The 19,419-nt window shown below is 41.6% G+C and overlaps 1 protein-coding gene across 2 annotated transcripts in view; it reads left to right on the top strand.

The window, feature by feature from the left end:
• GIPC2 (GIPC PDZ domain containing family member 2) overlaps nucleotides 1-19,419 on the top strand; it is an 84,510-nt gene that overhangs the window by 55,878 nt on the left and 9,213 nt on the right. For both annotated transcript variants that reach the window (XM_074381055.1, XM_003921388.4), the window contains exons 4-5: nucleotides 9,516-9,622; nucleotides 14,260-14,341. In XM_074381055.1, the coding sequence (XP_074237156.1) occupies nucleotides 9,516-9,622; nucleotides 14,260-14,341 (189 nt within the window). The remainder of the gene's footprint in view (nucleotides 1-9,515; nucleotides 9,623-14,259; nucleotides 14,342-19,419) is intronic.

Here is a 19,419-nt window from a genome sequence, read left to right on the forward strand (position 1 = left end):
TGCTTTCTTATGCAGAGCAGAAAAGGAGAGAGACTGTCTCAGAATTTCTAGCAAAAGTCCTGAGATTTATTCTGACATTGTGGCCTTTAGTCACATGCGCGCCTCTGAGGCAATCACTGTGATGAAGGGAATCAGGTTGGCTTGGCCCATTCTTGTGTCCCATATCTGAAGCTAGGGGTGGTCAGCTTCCCCTGAATCGCAACGATCCTTAAATGACCAGCGGGTACTGAAACAACCAACGAATATTGTTTACTAATGGCACCTCATAACTTTCAGTAGAATGCAAAATGAAGTAGTGTTTCTAGGGTGGACCTGCCTGGCCTTTTATTCCAGCTCTGCCAACTTACCTGTTGTCTGTGACCCTGGTGAAATCATTTCACTTTTTCAAGTCTTGGTTTCCTCAATCATGAAATTAGGATAATAATAATACCTATCTTTTAAGGGTTTTATAAGTATTTAAAAAGCATATAAATAATTTTATATACTGTTACCCAGGATATAGTAAATGCTTGGTGAACGGCATTACCAGCCAGGTGCGGTGGTGCATGCCTGTAATATATATATATATATTAGCCGCTGTGCTGGCACACACCTGTAGTTCCAGCTACTTGGGAGGCTGACGTAGGAGAATCACTTGAAACTGGGAGGTGGAGGTTGCAGTGGGATGAGATCACACCACTGCACTCCAGCTTGGGCAATAGAGTGAGACTCCATCTAAAAAAAAAAAAAAAAAAGACACTATCTTTGACTTACCCCAAATGATTTACCTTGACTGTCCCTAGATGAATATAGGGACATTATATATGCTTGATAGGTATCCATCTGTAGAGGGAACCTCTACACCTTGAGAGGTATCTGAAAATGAGGGCAGAGAGCTTCAGAGCCCAGGTAGAACCCTAATTATTATTGCTTTGCAGAAATGTGTCATTTTCCAAGAGAAACCTAAAATTTGAATTTTTTAAAGAAATCACCCAATATTTAAAGAGTTGTGACTAATTAAAAAATCCGAAAACACTGCACCTCCAACAAATATGTCTGTGTTCTGTGTGCAGATGTGAACTACCTGTTTGTAGTCTTGTCCTGAGAGAATTGTCCTTAATGCCAAAGTCCTTTGCTCTGGTGACAAGCACATTAAACCTCTCAGGTATCCAGTGGGAAGAAAAAACTTCAAGGAAATCATTTCTGGAAGGGATAGAGAACTAATGAACTGAGAGTTGCCTAAATGGGAGGGACTTGGAAACGTAAACTCTCCATTCATTGCCTTTGGAATCTCTGAACTTGCTGAACCATATAGCCTAGAACACTTCCCCTCTCTTCTCCTCCCCTTTGCCCATCTAGCCTTGCTGACTTTACCTGTGATCGTTGGTTCTCTGCTTATAAGTCACTTTCTCCAGGAAGTCTCAGGCTTGTGAGAAGGAAGCACGGGAGCCTACTTGGGTCTTTGATAACATCTCTCCCTATGGATTAATAAACTGATTTGGTGACATCTGCTCTTTGTGAAGTTGGTTATTGTGAATCAACCCCTAAGATTCAGATCGGCTCTGGGAACACTGAAAAAAAAAGCATTTCTGGGTCTGCAATGCTGAGGACTGTTGGTGCTCACATCCTGCAGGGTGCTGCTGGGTTGCCACCTTGCCCGCCCTTTGATGTTTCTCTTGGTGCTCTGTAACTTCAGAGATGGAAAGTACAGAAACTGATTGTTGAATTTGTCGAGATAACTGAGTTCAACCTACATGAGTGCTTAGAGGAGGGAGCTGCGTGTTTAATTTTCTGGGATGGAGTGGTGATATGAATGGTCACTTGTACACAAGGTATCATAAAACTCTAATTGGGGATTTTGGGGGTGGGGTGGAGAGATGGACAGAGACCACAGAGTCCAAGAATTTTACTCTTTTCTCTGGCCCCTCAGTGGACCCTTCTTCCCCTTCCTCACTGGAAGGAGCCCATTACTAGTGTCATGTGAGGGGCTGGGCTTACACTCATCCACTCTGGAGGATCTCAGAGTGGAGCAATGGGAGCGTCATCTGTTGTTTCCACCCTGCTCTAAATTTTAGGGAGAAATCATATTGTTTTATAGAAGAAATAAAATAGAATGAAGAAGAGAACTTTGCCTCTGATATTTCAAGTGACAGCTTTCTGAACATTTTAAGAGGAAACTTTGCATATTTCATTTTTTAGAGAGAAAACCTATATACGTTGTTTTTTTAGGAGAGAGTGGAAGAGCACATTTCCCTCTCTCCAGGTTGAAACATACCAGCAGAAGCAAATTGTAAATTCTAGCAGGAGCATTCTATTAACATAAGCCAGGCCACTGGGCAAAGCATCTTTTGTACAGTAGTCATTTGAATTAAAACAATGCTGTAAATAGGTATAAATATTTTATAGATAAGAACGAATTCCTCAAGGTCACACAACTTGGAAAGAGAGGAGCTGGAATTTTAACTCAGGTACCCCGATTCCAAAGTCCATGCTCTAAACCACAATGCTATGTATCACAGTACAGATTGAATCAAAATGTTAATTTTCTTACAAGTGAACCAGTAGATATCAGTGATCAGAATGCAATCGAGAACGTTACCTCCAGGCACCTTGATACCACATTTGAAAACAGTGATGGTGGCGATAATCAGACCTCAGTACTAAAGCCCTTGTAAGATGTTTAAAGAGAGCCAGATAATATGCTTTTGAGAAGTCAGGAAAATTTTAACAGGGTTTCACTTTCAGCAGAGAGCTAATCAGAAATATGAGAACAACTTTTATTTCACAGTTTGGAACTGAAAGTGATTGGTTTGTTTCCTTTTTGTCACCAAAATACCACTGATTCTTTTTTGTCTCCTACCTCCTTTTCACACGGCCCTCAGCCCACTACAATGTTCCCCCTTTACAACTATTTCCAGATGTTCTCAAGGGTTTCACACATGCTCCAAGGAAGTGTGGTCCTGTTGGCACCCTTGTTGACCTTCTCTGTGTCTTTAGTATCCCATTCTTCCCTCTGGGCATCTTTGGGCTATTTCTTGTTCACTGAGAAACTTGGGTACAGCAGTGTCCATCTGTGCCCCCTTCACATTGAAATGATGGTCTCTGCCCATGCCCTGCTTCATACTCCGGGCCAACTAGAGCAAGGCCTTATTCTGTGCGGAAGCGGGGAGAATATCCAGCCTCCCCCTGCCTGCTCCTTCGACAGTTGAGGATCTAAGTCATGTTGCATGTGCTACTCCTGACAACAGTGCTTTTATCTTCTGTCAGCACTGCTTCTGTCCCTAGGGCCCAGGCACGAGCTTCTCGGAGTAAGACAGACACCTTTCTGCCTTTTCCATTTCTCCATCTCTCTACCTGAGCATCACCAAATAGCAGAAAGTAGGGGTTTGCCTGTTTATTGAAAATGTCAGTTAAAATAGGCTCTTGTAAAGAATTATACACATGTATATAAACATTTTATTTTAATTTAAAACATAAATGTGAATCATGAACAACGTTCGTTATTTGGTTGATGGGTACGTGAAAAATCCAGACTTCACCACTAGCAACCTATGCATGTCAGAAACCTGCTCTTGTACTCCCAGCATAAAAACTAAAAAACAATGTTTAGGTTCATGGCAAAACTGAACAGTAAGTATAGAGAGTTCCCATTTCTATGTTTTAAAACATAGAAGTGTACATTCTTTTATCACTCTTAATGTAAAAGGCCTTTTGAGTGGAGGACACAGATTGGAGTTCTATGATGTCTGTCTTCTGTAATCACAACCTTAATGCATACCTGTGGGTTCTATTGCATTAAAAAAAAAACCAGATATGGAAAATGATGGCTGTTTAAAAATATGTTTTCTTTTTCATTTCAGTTGTGGTTCATTGCAGTCTCAAACTGCCAGGCTTAAATGATCTTCATACCTTAGTCTCCTGAGTAGCTTGGACTACAGGCACGTCCCACCATGCTGGGCTGATAAAACATTTTCTTTCTTTTTTTTTTTTGAGACAAGGTCTTGCTCTGTCACCCACACTAAAGTACAGTGGTGTGATCACAGCTCACTGCGGCCTTGATGTCCTGGGCTCAAACAGTCCTCTTACTTCAGCCTCCTGGTAGCTAGGACTGCAGGTGCGTGCTACCCTGTCTGGTTACTTTTTGTATTTTGTATAGAGGTGGGGTTTCACCACGTTGCCCAGGCCGGTCTTGAATTCCTGGGCTCAAGTGATCTGCTGACCCTGGCCTCCCAAAATGCTGGGATTAGAGGCATGAGCCACAACACCCAGCCTAAAATTTCTAGTAGAGACAAGGTCTTGCTATATTGCCCAGGCTGGTCCTGAACTCCTGAGCTCAAGTGATCCTCCCGCCTTGGCCTGCTAATGTGTTGAGATTACAGGCGTGAGCCACTGCACCCAGCCAAAAATATTTTTTCTAATCTCCTAGAGTCATCTTGCCCACACCATTTTTTTTTTTTTTTTTTTTTGCAACTGACCCTTACAGAGTCTTTCTTTCCAAGGCAGTCAGCCGTCAACCTAGTTTTCATAGCATTAATGAATTGCTTTGCAGTAACTTCATCAGCTGATGCACTTTTAAATTAAAGCGCATAATTAGAGTAACAGATACAATTGCCACAAAAAGGTCTGGGAACAAACCTGACTGCTGTTAGGCTATGTGCAACTCCATGGTGGGAGTGGTTAGGCACCCACAAGCTGTGTGCTCCTGTGCCCTAAATGATGTATGGCAGGTGGATGGCCAGTACCCTCAACTGGGAGCCCTGATACATCTAGTGAATCAGCGAGTTGCAGGTGCAGGCTGGTAGCAGTGACTGCTGTATCCACTGCATCCCTCTCATAACTCAGCCCCAAGAGAAGCCTCATGCAGATCTGTTCATGTGAACTGACTGATTTAGGGCTTGACCTGGCTGGCCAGATGTGCTTAGACAGGCCAGCATGTCAAAAGTAGGCCAGGCTATAAACATTTGTGATCTCCAAAACATTTCAAAAACACGAAACCTGTTTTTCCCCCTGTGGGTGAACAGGACCATCCTGCTTGTTCTTGTGTATAAACAGATTGATTTATGTACCTGAATCATAGGCTCATAGAAACATGGCTTCTGTTTCCTTGGAGGTGAAAACTGCCCTTCTGGAGCCTGGTCCAAGCCAGAATTTAAAATTTAACTTTTGCTTTGGTGCCACCAAGTGGTTAGCTTTGAGATGCCACCTTTGAGACGATGGCTTGGCAAATACTAAAAAAATCTGGGATGTATAGGAGGAGCTCGGAAGATTTTTAGGGCAGAAACACCATTTTGCATAATATTACAATAGTGGATACATATTATAATATACATTTATTCAAATCCATAGAATGTGTAACACTAAGCGTGAACTCTAAACTACGGACATTGGGTGATTGCGATGTGTCAATGTCGGTTTACAAGTTGTAGCAGAAGTTTTACTCTGGTGCTGGAGGTTGATAATGGGAGAGGCTGTGCCCGTGCAATGGGGATAGGGGTCATATGGATACTTTCTGTACTTTCTGCTCAGTTTTGCTATAAACCTAAAACTGCTCTATCAAATAAAATTTATTGATGAAGACTCTTCCATGCTACATACATTTTCCCTTCTGGCTACCAGTGCTGCAGGTAAGAGCAAGATGAGATAGAAACATCATGCAGAGAGGAGAGCTGACTTCTTAGGCAGGAATGATACAACCTTTGTGATGCCCCACATTCCAGAGACTGGGTCCTTAGCTTTATAAGTCCCAGAAACCTTTTATTTTTCAATGTATTTGGAGTTGTTCAGTTTTTCAGGGCTATATCATGCTCACCAAACTTACAAAACACACTTTTTGAAAAATCAGAATGACAATATATTATTTTGCAATTAGAAATATATATTCAGTGGTAAACCAAAACACGTGTGTTAGATGAGAAGTTCATTTTCCACCCTTTAGGAAATTTATATGGGCAGACAAATTGTACCAAGTAGGTTGCTTGGTGAAATTGCAGTAGAGTCGGGGAAGGAGGTTGCTTGTCTTAAGATTACTACCATTAAGACGAGGCTGTCTTCACTGCTTTAGGGATATACATGACTCTGGGCTGGGAACACTTACACTGCTAGGCAGTACAGAACCCTGGACAGTGCTGATCCTGTCCTGGACAGGTCAACTTAGTCTTTTTCTTTCTGTACTCATTTTGAAACTCTATGCTGAGTGCATGAGAGTTCTTTTTTCCCCTCACACAGGACAGATTGTAACTACCAAGGCCAATACTACAGGCTTGCTGATACAGCTTTGGTCTCCTGTGAATGTCTGGTCACCAGGATTAGCATTTGGGTGTTCTCCAACTCATCAGCCACCATTTATAGGTTTTTGGTTAGGTGGGGCTAGTGTACTCATTACATAATTTTTAATCGGTTTATTCTCAGATGAAAACTTATGTTTTAAGTTTTGGTGATTCTTTTCCTGAATACAGGTCAAAATTAATATGCAAAATTAATTTGCAAAATCCTTAATCACTTTGGCATAGATTCCCAATAGCAAAGCAGTACTTGGCTGAATATAGTAATTATCTTGGCTTATTAGTCTGTTCTCACATTACTGTAAAGACATACCTGAGACTGAATCATTTATAACGAAAAGAGGTTTAATTGATTCACAGTTCTACATGGCTGGGGAGGCCTCAGGAAACTTACAATCATGGCGGAAGGGGAAGCGGACATGTCTTATATGGCAACAGGTGAAAGAGAGCATGCAAGAGCAGGGAAAACTGCCTTACAAAACCATCAGATTTCATGAGAACTGATTCACTGTCATGAGAACGGCATGGTGGAAACCTCCCTCCCCCACCATCCAATCACTTCCCACCTGGTCTCTCCTTTTACATGTGGGGATAATGGGGATTACAGTTTGAGATGAGATTTGGGTGGGGACATAGAACCAAACCATGTCACCTAGGTTCTAAGTAAGAATGCAGGCCACTTGATGTCTGTGTCATGAGAGCTTGGCATAGACCTCACTGCCTATGCGTGCTCACCAGCCTGTCCTGTGGCGGCTCACTGGAGTGCCTTCTTTTAACGCAATGGTCCCCAACCTTTTCAGCTCCAGGGACTGGTTTCATGGTGCCAAAAAGATTGGGGACCACCGCACTTAAGAAATGTTTCCACAGATGGGGCAGGTAGGAGAGAACGGTTTCAGGAAAAAACTGTTTTTATCCATCTCCCATCATCAGGTGTTAGCTGGATTCTCAAGTGGCGCACAACCTGGATCCCTCGCATGCGCAGTTTACAATAGGGTCTGTTTACTGTGAGAGTCTAATGCCACGGCTGATCTGGCAGGAGGCGGAGCTCAGGCTGTAAGGTAATGCTGTGTGGCCCGGTTCCTAACAGGCCATGGATTGGTACCAGGCTGCATCCCCGGAGTTTGGAGACCCCTGCTTTAGTGCAGCATCCCCTTCCCACCTCCCTCTTCCCCTAAACTGCTGCCATACGGAGTCCTCAGTCCAGGAAGCTCACAATATTTACAGAGGTTATAAATTAGCGTCCTGGGCAAGAGCAGAAAATCAAATACCGTATATTCTCACTCATAGGCGGGTGTTGAACAATGAGAACACATGGACACAGGGAGGGGAGCACTACACACTGGGGTCTGTTGGGGGAAAGTGGGGGAGGGACGGGGGTGGGGAGAGAGAGCATGGGGAGAAATGCCAGATATAGGTGAAGGGGAGGAAGGCAGCAAATCACACTGCCATGTGTGTACCTATGCAACAATCTTGCATGTTCTTCACATTTACCCCAAAATCTAAAATGCAAAAAAAAAAAAAAAAAAAAATTAGTGTCCTGTGGTTGGAATCTGGCCCATAGATCTCTTTTGTTTTTGCCAATATGTTGTTTTTAAAAGTTTGATTTAATTGCCCAAACTTAAAAAATTTAAAAATCAGGAGATGCACACAAAAGATGCATACAAAAGAGTATTCTCTTTCTTTTTTTATTTTAATTTTTTCTATTTTTAAATTTTTTATTTCTGTGAATTTGAGTATCCTCTTTCTTTCCTTCTCTCTCTCTTCTTTCTTTTATTCTGTCTCCTTCCTTCTTTCTCTCTTTCCTTCCTCCCTCCCTCCCTCTCTTCTTTCCTCCTTCTCTCCCTTCCTCCCTTCTTTCCTTTCTTCTCCCTGTCTCTCTTTTCTTTTTTTCTTTTCTTTCTCAGGGTCTCATTGCGTTGTCCAGGCTGGAGTGCAGTGGTACAGTCATGGCTCACTGCAGCCTTGACCACCTGAGCTCGAGCAGTCCTTCCACCTAAGCCTCTTGAGTGGCTGGGACTACAAGCATGTGCCACCATGCCCGGTTAGTTTTTATATTTTTAGTAGAGATGGAATTTTACCTTGTTGCCCAGGTTGATCTTGAACTCCTGGGCTCAAGCAGTCTGCCTGTTTTGTTCTCTCAAAGTGCTGAGATTACAGGCATGAGCCACTGCCCTGGCCTGAGTATCCAGTTTCTTTGCCAAAAAAAAAAAAAAAAAAAAAAAAAAAAAAAAGCGGGGGGTATGATCTGGCTTCGCGGGGCTTATTCCCATAGCACAATAAGTTATTGGAGTGGGGCCTAGATAGGGCACATTTTTTCCAATTATCCTCTTTCATCACCCTTCCCTTTCACTCATTTTGTGTTACTGCTTGGTAACATGTTTGGTGGTTACTCTTAGTGTGCTGCAAATACAGAATAAGACACAACAGAAGAACCAAGCGTAAGAAAAGTAGTGGCTTTCTGTGGGCTCCTGCTCGCTGCTCTTGTCCTTGCTGTCTGCGGGGAATTCCTTCCTTGGAACCTGCTCGCAGGCTCTTTTTCTTTTGCATCCTATTTCTATGTCAACTCTGATGTTACCCCTTGTGCTTCCAAGAGGTGTAGGCTGGAGCATTGTTCGGGAAAGCATATGGACTTTGAAATCTGGTCTGTACCTGCAAGACCTGGTTTTGAATCCCAGCCCCATTTCTTACTGACTTCCTTTCCCTTATTGGTACAATGAAGGCGATCACCTGTCTCATAGGTTGGTATGAGTATTAATTGGGATTTTTAAACATAAAGCATCAAGCACAGGCTAGTGCTCTTGTCCCTCTCTTCTCTCTTTTTTTCTTTGATTTTTTTTTTTTTTGGTTTCTTCTTTTTTATTGGTCCATTAGGAGAAGAAACCTCTCTTCTTTCAAGACGTGATTTTTTTCTTTTTTTTGTGACCTTGATGAAATCACTTACCCCTCTTTACTCTTTTTTATAAAGCCCACTGTTTTATTTTTTTCTTCCTTGTAACTTTGTCTTTCCCATCTGTACATTTCACATATTCCCTTTTCCTGGAGTTAGAACTCTCTCATAGACCCTCCTATAAGAATAATGGATGCCAAGTAAATCTATTTTGTTTTGGTGAATTCTATAAGAAGGCCTACCTTTTATCAAATTTCTATAACAATTGTATTTCGTTTTGTGATAGAAACTACATTAGCTTTCACAGTAATCTGTTGGTATTCTTTCTGTGTAATATGTATGTTTCCCTGTTCATTGTGTATTTGTAGAAATACAGCCAAGATCAAAGGCTGGAAAGTCATCAGAAGAAAACATTGGTTGTGGAAGGGGAACACTTCGCCTGAGATCAAAAGGTCCTGCTACCTTGGAGGAAGTGGTATATTATGTTCATTTACTTTCTGTTCTGCTTGGAATTGTTGAGATACATGTGAATATTGGAACAGGAAAAAAAGATAAAATCACAAAGTTAGATAAAATTCCATTCATTCTAATCAAAACTTGGACTTTGAATTCATTGTCTGTTTAAACAATCTGGAAATTACCGAAGGTATTTAGAAAGGAAATATAGAAATTAAGTACATCAGAAGAGATTGTGACATGTAGAAATTCTCAGCTACCTGTAGATGATGTTTCTAGACTCTGTAGACAGCTGGACTATATAAAAAACTTAAGTTGGCCGGGCGTGGTAGCTCAAGCCTGTAATCTCAGCACTTTGGGAGGCCGAGGTGGGTGGATCACGAGGTCAAGAGATCGAGACCGTCCTGGTCAACATGGTGAAACCCCGTCTCTACAAAAAATACAAAAAATTAGCTGGGCATGGTGGCACGTGCCTGTAATCCCAGCTACTCAGGAGGCTGAGGCAGGAGAATTGCCTGAACCCAGGAGGCGGAGGTTGCGGTGAGCCGAGATCGCGCCATTGCACTCCAGCCTGGGTAACAAGAGCGAAACTCCATCTCAAAACCAAAAACCAAAAACCAAAACAACAACAACAACAAAAACTTAAGTCAACTAAAGCTCCCTGAGAGCCAAGAAAAAGTGTCAGAGCCACCTGTAGGAGATTTTGATAATGAAAGATTAGATTCATAAACTCCTCTTATCATGTAAAACACCTTGTAGTCATCTTTGACTCTTTCCATTCATGTCCCATGTCGCTTCTATCAGCAAATCCTAGTAGACCTACCCTCCACAATATACTGGGGTCCAGTGGCTTCTCACTGCCCCTGCCCCCCACCCCCATGGCCCAAGGCACCATCATCTTATCCTGGATATTGCAATCACCTTCTGTTTAGTCCTCCTGTGTTCACCCTTGCCTTCTTTCCACCTGTGCTCAGCACAGCCCTCAGAGTGATCCTTAAAATTTTTAAGAGAAATTATGTGACTTTTCTGTTCACAATCCTCCGGTGGCTCCCCATGGCACTCAGAATAAAAACTAAAGTCCTCAGAATGACCAACATGACCGAGCTCTGTATTTCTTCTCTGTTCTCATTTCCCACCCCTCTGCCCTGGCTTGCTCTGCTTCAGTCATGCTGGTCTCCTTGCTGTCCTCAGACACTGCAGGTGTATCCCCATCTCAGGCTCTCGATACTGCTGTTGTCTCTGCCTGAATGTTTTGCCCATTTATCTGCATGCCTTGCTCCTTTGCCATCATCAGGTTTCTGCCCACACATTATCTATCTCAAAGGCATCCTGTATAAATAGCAACTTCCTCCACCCCTCCCACTGCCCACGCTTCCATGCCTTTAATTTCTGTCAAAGCAATTGTATTAGCTCACACTGCTAATAAAGACATAACCTGAGCCTGGGTAATTTATAAAGAAAAAGGGGTTTGATGGACTCACAGTTCCACATGGCTGGGGAGGCCTCACAGTCATGGTGGAAGGTGAAGGAGGTGCAAAGGCACATCTTACATGGCAACAGGCAGGAGAGTGTGTGTAGAGGATCTGCCCTTTGTGAAACCATCAGATCTCATGAGACTTATTCACTATTGTGAGAACAACGACACAGGAGAAACCTGCCCCTTGGATTCAGTTACCTCCCATTAGGTCCCTCCCACAACATGTGGGGATTATGGGAGCTACAATTCAAGATGAGATTTGTGGGGGCGGGGTGGGGGGTGGGGGTGGGCACAGCCAAACCATATCAGCATTAAACGCCCTTGGGCTCTTTATATCTTTGTTTAATTTTGTCTACTGTCTAGCTTCTTTGCTCACGTGTCTTGCTCACGATTGCATCCCCATCTCCTAGAATAGGACCTGATATACCAAAGGAACGGAAGTCTTTGCTCCATTAATGAATTAAGAAATGATTCGTTTTAGTTTGAGAAAAACAAGGGTTTTGCCCTTTGACTGACTTTATCTATATACAGGTCAGTGTTTGAATGAAAACACCAGAAGGAAAAGTGACAATGAGGGGCAAGAAGGATGGAGGAAGAAAACCACAGGGGTGGGGTGGTGGTGGTGCGTATTCCGAATGGAAGCAGCAGGCCCACAACAGGGGGCAGTAGAAGCATGGGGGACAAAGCCCTCCTGTGGGCAGAGGGGAGGTGGAACAGGTAACTGACGCCTGTGAGCTCCTGAGGGCAAGGGTAAGGTACTGGGCCCTTCTAGAGTCTATATGTGAATGCTGTTGAGGTTCCTGTGTGTTCGAAGGAAAAAGGAGACAGGTGAACAGTTTTGAAGCTGTTTCACAGAGTGGGATCCCAGAACTTGTTGCATGACCACGTCCAGGGTTGGTCATGGGGGTGGTCTGTCGGAGCAGACACTTAAGGAACCCATGAGGCCAAGGCTGTCCTTAGGGAGGCCAAGTCTGTCCTTATGAATGCCAAGTCACCCAGGGTGTTGTCAGTTTTGGGGGATCCAGAGGAAGATCCTGAGTCAAATGCCTGGGTTCTGGGAGAATAGAAGGACCGATCGGAGGCAAATGGCCATGAAAAGACCCGATAGAGCAAAAAGCATTTTGAAAATGAGATATGATGAGGTATGTGAAGGAAACCCAGGGCAGTGACTTCTGGGCACTTGGAGCCTTTACTTTCCCTCTGTGGCCCAGCACACAGTCTGGTATATTGCTGAAGGCCAGTAAGTGTTCATTGAATGAATAAGCAAATCTCAGTGGAAGAAAGGAATTTCTCAGAGAAGGGAAGAACAGAGGGAAGGAGCTGGCCTTGGGGAGCTGGGAGAATGCCAGCTCTGCCTTTTGCTGGAGGCTGTGAGGAAAAATGGGCAGACCTTTAAACAGCCCACAGAGGAAGCAGGTCAGCAGGAAAAACTCCATATCCCTGCAGGAGGAGGGGTATCTTCTAAGGGTTAAATCATTCCCCACTCTTTGTTAAGCCCCTGCTGTGGCAAAGGTGCCTGGATGAAAAAAGAGCAGCTTAAGATCTACCTAGGGAGGTAGGAAAGACGCATTTAAAGATAAACATCTAAAAATCCGTTCTTATTTTCATAGCCTGTTGAGTAAAATAGGGCAATTAAAAATAGTTCATAATGAAAGGAAAAAGCAAGTTTGCTGCTAATATTAAATTTGATACAAATGGCCTAAAGTCTAATTTCAAACACTTTAAGGATTTAAAGGATTTGTAGGATTTGAAACAAATCACTCCCTTAATCACCTGGCCCAAATTCTGAAAATGATGTAAGGTTCTCTGTATTAGTCGGTTTCACACTGCTATAAAGAATACCGGAGACTGGGTAATTTATAAAGTAAAGAGATTTAATTGACTTGAAGTTCCACATGGCTGGGGAGGCCTCAAGACACTTATACAGTCATGGTGGGAGGTGAAGGGGGAGCAAGGCACATCTTACATGATGGCAGGAGAAGGGAGTGTGCAGGGGAAACTGGCACTTTCGAAATTATCAGATCTCGTGAGAACTCCCTCACTATCATGAGAACAGCATGAGGGGAACCGCCCCATGATACAGTCACCTCCCACCAGGTCCCTCCCTTGACATGTGGGGTTTACAATTCAAGATGGGATTTGGGTGGGGACACAGCCAAACCCTGTCCATTCTCCACTGGCATAACTACATACTTTATTCCATATGTGCTTGCTGAGACAGGCACAGTCAAAGCACTGGTGATACGAAGATGAGTAAAGACCCTGTTTCTCTTCTAAAAGGAGAGAAGCATCAAAAAGCGATTACAACCCAGTGGGACAGGGTTAATGGAAGCAGATGCAGGATACACAGTGTCACAAAGAAGGGGCTGATAAACCTGTCACGGATTGGGGAAAGAAAAGAGGTCAGAAGGCTGGGCATGGTGGCTCATGCCTGTAATCCCCGCACTTTGGGAGGCTCAAGTGATCCTCCCACTTTACCCTCCTGAGTGGCTGGGACTAAAGGTGCATACCACCGTGTCTGAGACTTGCCATGTTGCCCAGGCTTGTGTAGACCTCTCAGGCTCAAGTGATCCTCCCATTTCAGCCTCCCAAGTGGCTGGGATTACAAGCATGTGCCACCACACCCAGCTAATCATTTAAATTAATTAATTGATTAATTAATTTTTTGGTAGAGATGGAATCTCACCATGTTGCCTGGCTGGTCTTCAACTCCTAGGCTGAAGCAGCCCTCCGACGTCGGCCTTCCGAATGCTGGGATGACAGGCATGAGCCACTGTGCTTGGCCAGGTCACCTTCTCTCTAAAGTCTTCCGTGACTGTTAAAGATAGAAATTTGCTTCCTCCCCTGTGATGCTTCTGTGCCTTTTATATCCTTTACAAACGGTTACATGTTGCTTATTTTCATATCTATTTCCTCTTCTAGATTGTTAGCTACTTGGAGACTATGTTCCTGGCTTTTCTTTTTCGAATCTGTTAACACTTAGTGTTGACACTAAAAATAAGTATTAACAGCATTTGATTTGTATTAGTTACAGAGCGCATTCTAGATATATTTCCATTAAAATTAGCTGACGGGCACAATCATGACCTGGCTCCACATCAGACTTTCTCCTGTGTATGTCCTGACAATCAACAGATTTTGTTATATAATGTCTTATTTCTCTCTTTTTTTTGATAAAGCCTTCTGAAACCAAAGCAAAGGCCATTGAAAAGATTGATGATGTTCTTGAATTGTACATGGGAATTCGAGATACTGATTTAGGTAAGATTATACTATTTTAAAAAGTCTTATATCTCTTAATTTGCTTAATATTTATGTCTTGTTTGCACTTATAGCCAATTATACTTTTGAAGGTAAAAATATTTGTGGCGTGATGCAAAGAATAATCAACATAAAGATAATAAAGAATAATGAAAACAAGACCTGGCCCTTACTGCTTTCTAGCCATGAGGTCTTAGTGCCAAGTAAACTTTAAAACATTTTAGTTAGTTCTTTTTTTTTTTGAAATGGAGTTTCACTCTTGTTACTCCAGCCTGGGCTGGAGTGCAGTGGTGCCATCTTGGCTCACCGAAACCTCAGCCTCCTGGGTTCAAGCAATTCTCCTGCCTCAGCTTCCCGAGTAGCTGGGACTACAGGCGTGCGCCGCCATGCCCAGCCAATTTTTATATTTTTAGTAGAGACGGGGTTTCACCATGTTGACCAGGATGACCTTGATCTCTTGACGTTGTGATCCACCCGTCTCGGCCTCCCAAAGTGCTGGGATTATAGGCATGAGCCACTGCACCTGGCCATATTTTAGTTAGTTCTTAATCACTAAACCGTGAATACTATTTCCTTCGGTGTTGCTTTTTTGGATTTACAAGATGTTCATGAAATGAATTTTGTAGATAATACATATAAAAGCCATTATTATTTGATATATCAGATTTGCGTTGATTGAATTGCACCCTTTAACAGGGTTACTGAAGTCCTGTGAACAAGGAATTCGAAATATGAAGAAAGAGGACACACTTGGCATATGACTGATAAAGGCAGTTGAGCAGTGGAATTTCTATGAATTTGTTATGTCATCATTAGGCTGTCAGGGTCTTGATTTACCAGTTAAGACTCTACCAGTTGCAAATGACCAAAACAAAATCCAAACAAAAAATCCTAATTCCAACTGGATTAAGAAAAAAAAAAAAAAAAAAGGAGAAACTTTTTTGTTATTATAATTGAAAAGTCCAGAATCAGCTTGGCTTCAAGAATGGCTGGATCCCGAGTTCTCATGCTGTCACCAGGATGTGGTTTCTCTTCTCTCAGTCCTGGCTTCATTTCAGGCCCCAGTGGTACCCCCTGGCAGCTTCATTCCCTCCCTCCTGGGGCCAAAATGACTGCCATTGCTCCACCATCTACATCCTCTTGGCATCAGGCACAATGAGAAAGAGGGAGGGCCTCTTCCAAGTCATTCAAACAAAATGCCCAAGATTGTCTCTGGTTGGTCTGATTGGCTCAAGTGAGCAAATCACTGAGGCCAGTAGGATGATTAGGCCTGGGTTGAATGTTCTACCTCTGGAGCTGGGGATGACCCTGAAATACAAGGGTCAAAAGTGTGAAAAAGGCCTGACCCTTCCCACACAAAAGCAAGATGAATGTTCCACTGAGTAGGGCAGTTGCATGCTGGGTGGAGAAAAGAGTAAATGTACGCTCCAGTATTGGGGTTTATGTCTGCATGCATCCATAGGTATGCATTTGAATCAGGTACTTGATACATTTTTTAAAGGTAAGAACTTGACTGTTTGGTTTATCTGCTACCAGGTAGAATATTTGAAGGCCATTCATCCTTTTCTACATCCACTCATTTTCCATTTTCCTTATAGAATTAACAAAAGACAAAACAAATTTAGCTTAAAAATTTTAATTGGCTTTTCTCTGCAATTCTAGTGTTAGGCAACACCTCAAAAGGAATGCTCTGATGAGGTAAGCATAGCAGATTGACTTTATAGTCAGAAAATGGCTGAAGAAAGCAGAAATAGAACAAAAAGTGGGTTCCCATTGCAACGTTACTTCCTTTGTAAAGGTTAAAGCAGAGGGAATTTCCTTATCATGCCCGCTAAAGCTGGCCCATTTGCGCATTTGGCTATTACCTCTCTTTCTTCTGATTTCTTGGAAGGTCAGATAAACAGCTTAGTTTGGCGTAGTGAGTGGAACTTCAGCATGAGTAACTCCATTTTGGTTTGGTCTGTTAGGCCTGGTATAGGTGCTCAGTCCAATCACCTGCTATAAATTTTATTTAACAGAATCTATTCTTATTTTCTTTCTTGCCCCTGTGAACTTTTATTTATTTTTTAATTTTTGAGACAAGGTCTTACTCTGTCATTCAGGCTGGAGTGCAGTGACACAATCATGGCTCACTGCAGCCTTGATCTCCTGGACCCAAGCACTTCCCTTAGCTCAGCCTTCCTCGTAGCTAGGACCACAGGTGTGTGCCTCCATACTTGGCTATTTATTTTATTTTGTTTTTTAAATTAGTTTTTGTTTTGGTAGAGATGGGATCTTGCTATGTTGCTCAAGCTCAGGTGATCCTCCTGCCTTGACCTCTCAAAGTGCAGGGAGAGATTATAGGCGTGAGCCATTATTGCCGGCCCTGAGTGAACTTTTAAAATAAAATTTCTGTACTGGATGTACAGATGCTGTCTGCAACTTAAAAACATTGGTAGTTTGTTCCTTGCTCCTTGGAGAAAAATATAAATTCTTTTTTTATATCGATTCTTTTTTTTCTGTATAGATTCTATATGAATTCTTTTTTTTATAATATAGATTTTTTTCATATAGATTCTTTTTTTCCTCTGTGCAGACAAAAAGTTAAAATTGTAAACCATTCTCTGACAACTTCTCTCCAATCCTTTTGCCTGCCTAATTTTTTTATTTTAATTTTTGTGGAGATGGAGTCTACCTGTGTTACCTAGGCTGGTTTGAACTCCTGGGCTCAAGCTATCCTCTTCCTTTGGCCTCCCAGAGTGTTGGAATTAGAGGAGTGAGCCACTGAGCCCAGCCTGAGTCTCCTGTTTTGAAACTGCAGCTCTCAAGGAACAATATTTTCTGGAGTGAATCACAGACACAGGGCCTAGGAAAAGATCTCACTAGGAATAAAGACAAACATACACATACACATACATATTCCTAGACATATAAGGGAATATGTAACATAGAAATAGTGGCATCAACATATACATAAAGCAAATTTAGAATAGAAATGTTTATTCGTACAACAGTCTAGGACTGTGGGGCATTCTTTAATGGTATTTTGCCATAGCAGCGGGAAGCAAATGTATATATGTATACATGAAGTTTTACATACACACATACACATATGTGTATATGTATTTATGCTCACGTACAGTAAAAGAGATATGATGTAATATTGTTTACAGGTATATGTATTTGGCTTGAGGCCCTAATCTAACCCTAACCCTAACCAAAGAGACCAGCCTGGGCAACACAGTGAGACGAGACCATGTCTCTACTTAAATAAAAAATTAGATGAGTATGGTGGCTTGCACCTGAAGTCCTAGTCACTTGAGAGTCTGAGGCAGGAGGATCGCTTGAGTCCAAGTGTTTGAAGCTGCAGTGAGCTAGGATGGCACCACTGCACTCCAGCCTGGGCAACGGGGTGAGACCATGTCTCTTAAAAAAAGCAAAAACTATATATATATATATATATATATATATATATATATATGTATATATATAAGAAAATGCAGCTTAAAAAATTCAGGGCACTAAACATTCCTTACAGGTTCTTTGTAAATTAACTAGAAATTTATAACAAATTCCTCTAACTGACATGAAAATCCATTATCATTACACATGATTAGCAATGTGATCGGTTACCTAGGGAGGTAAAGTATAAGGAAAATAATTTTTTGAAGAATGTAAACCATTGTTAAATTAGGAATTTCTTTCATTATTCAGATCTGATTAGCATGAAATATAAATCACAAATGTGATACTGGTTTAACAGACGAATATATTTACTTGTATAAATATTTTCAATATTTCTTAGCTTTCAGAAATGTTAATTCTTAATGCAAATTACATTGACATCACATTTTTCTGTATTTGTTAATGTAAGTATATATTTAAAAAATTTAAAAGGTAATATGGCAACAACGTGACTTAAAACACTATCCTCAAAAAAGGATTAGGAGGTGTTTATTATTTGAAAATAAAAAATAATTTGAATGAATTTTTGTAGAAAGTAATCCTGAAGATGAAAGTGCTTCATTTGGTTGTAAAGTTAAGTTGTGAACTATGACTTTTCTACCAACCAGTGTCAACATGGGTCACCTTGGGATGTTATCCATGAAAAAAAAAAAGGGGTTCTAAAAGACATTGTGTCCCATAAGGCCTAATAGGGTCTTGACCTAATTCAGTGGAAAGTTGTATCATACAAGTTTCTTCTTGAATGCTTAAGGAAACTGTATAAGTTGTATATAGAACTATAATGTTTTCTGATGATACCAGTTTAGGAGTTTAGAGATCATCCAAGCAACTTCAGAATTTTAGGATTTCAAATTTATTGAGATCCTGAGATGTGTGGAAAGAAGATTTGAATGAATGTTTCTAAGTCAATTTTTCTATAAAATCTTTTCTTTTTTGCTTTTTAAAAATTTTACTACTTTGCTTTTAGAGCAGATAAGAAGTCTGTTACAGCTCTTGAAAAAATATGCAGTATTGGTGTTTTAATACTGAGAATTACATTTCTTCCTACAATCACTTTCTTTTTGTTGAGATGGAGTCTTGCTTTGTCACCCAGGTTGGTGTGCAGTGGTGCATTCTGGGCTTACCGTAACCTCCGCCTCCTGGGTTGAAGTGATTCAACTGCCTCAGGCTCCTGAGTAGCTGGGATTACAGGCACCTGTCACCATGCCCGGCTAATTTTTTGTATTTTTAGTAGAGACAGGGTTTCACCATGTTGACCAGGTTGGTCTCAAACTTCTGACCTTGTGATCCGCTTGCCTTGGCTTCCCAAAGTGTTGGGATTACAGGCGTGAGCCACTGTGCCTGGCTGGATCACTTTCTTTTTATAGTGAATTCAAAACAATGAACACTGTGGAAAGTCATCCTTTTCAGATAAAGCCAATGAAGTTTTAGAAAGTTTAATTAGAAAATATTCTATATTGACTGCATTTTTGATGTTTGACTTGTGAGCTGTTTGAAAAGCGTTGATATTTATATAAAGTCTTAGGAAAAGTAAGACCCGAAGGCCTTTCATAGAATGAGATATAGTTGCATATTTTATGATTAAACTAACAATAATGATGAGTAATCTTTATCTAAACCGTGTTATTTGCCAT

The sequence above is a fragment of the Saimiri boliviensis genome, chromosome 11, assembly GCF_048565385.1.
Source record: "Saimiri boliviensis isolate mSaiBol1 chromosome 11, mSaiBol1.pri, whole genome shotgun sequence".
In the NCBI taxonomy this organism is placed as follows: domain Eukaryota; kingdom Metazoa; phylum Chordata; class Mammalia; order Primates; family Cebidae; genus Saimiri; species Saimiri boliviensis.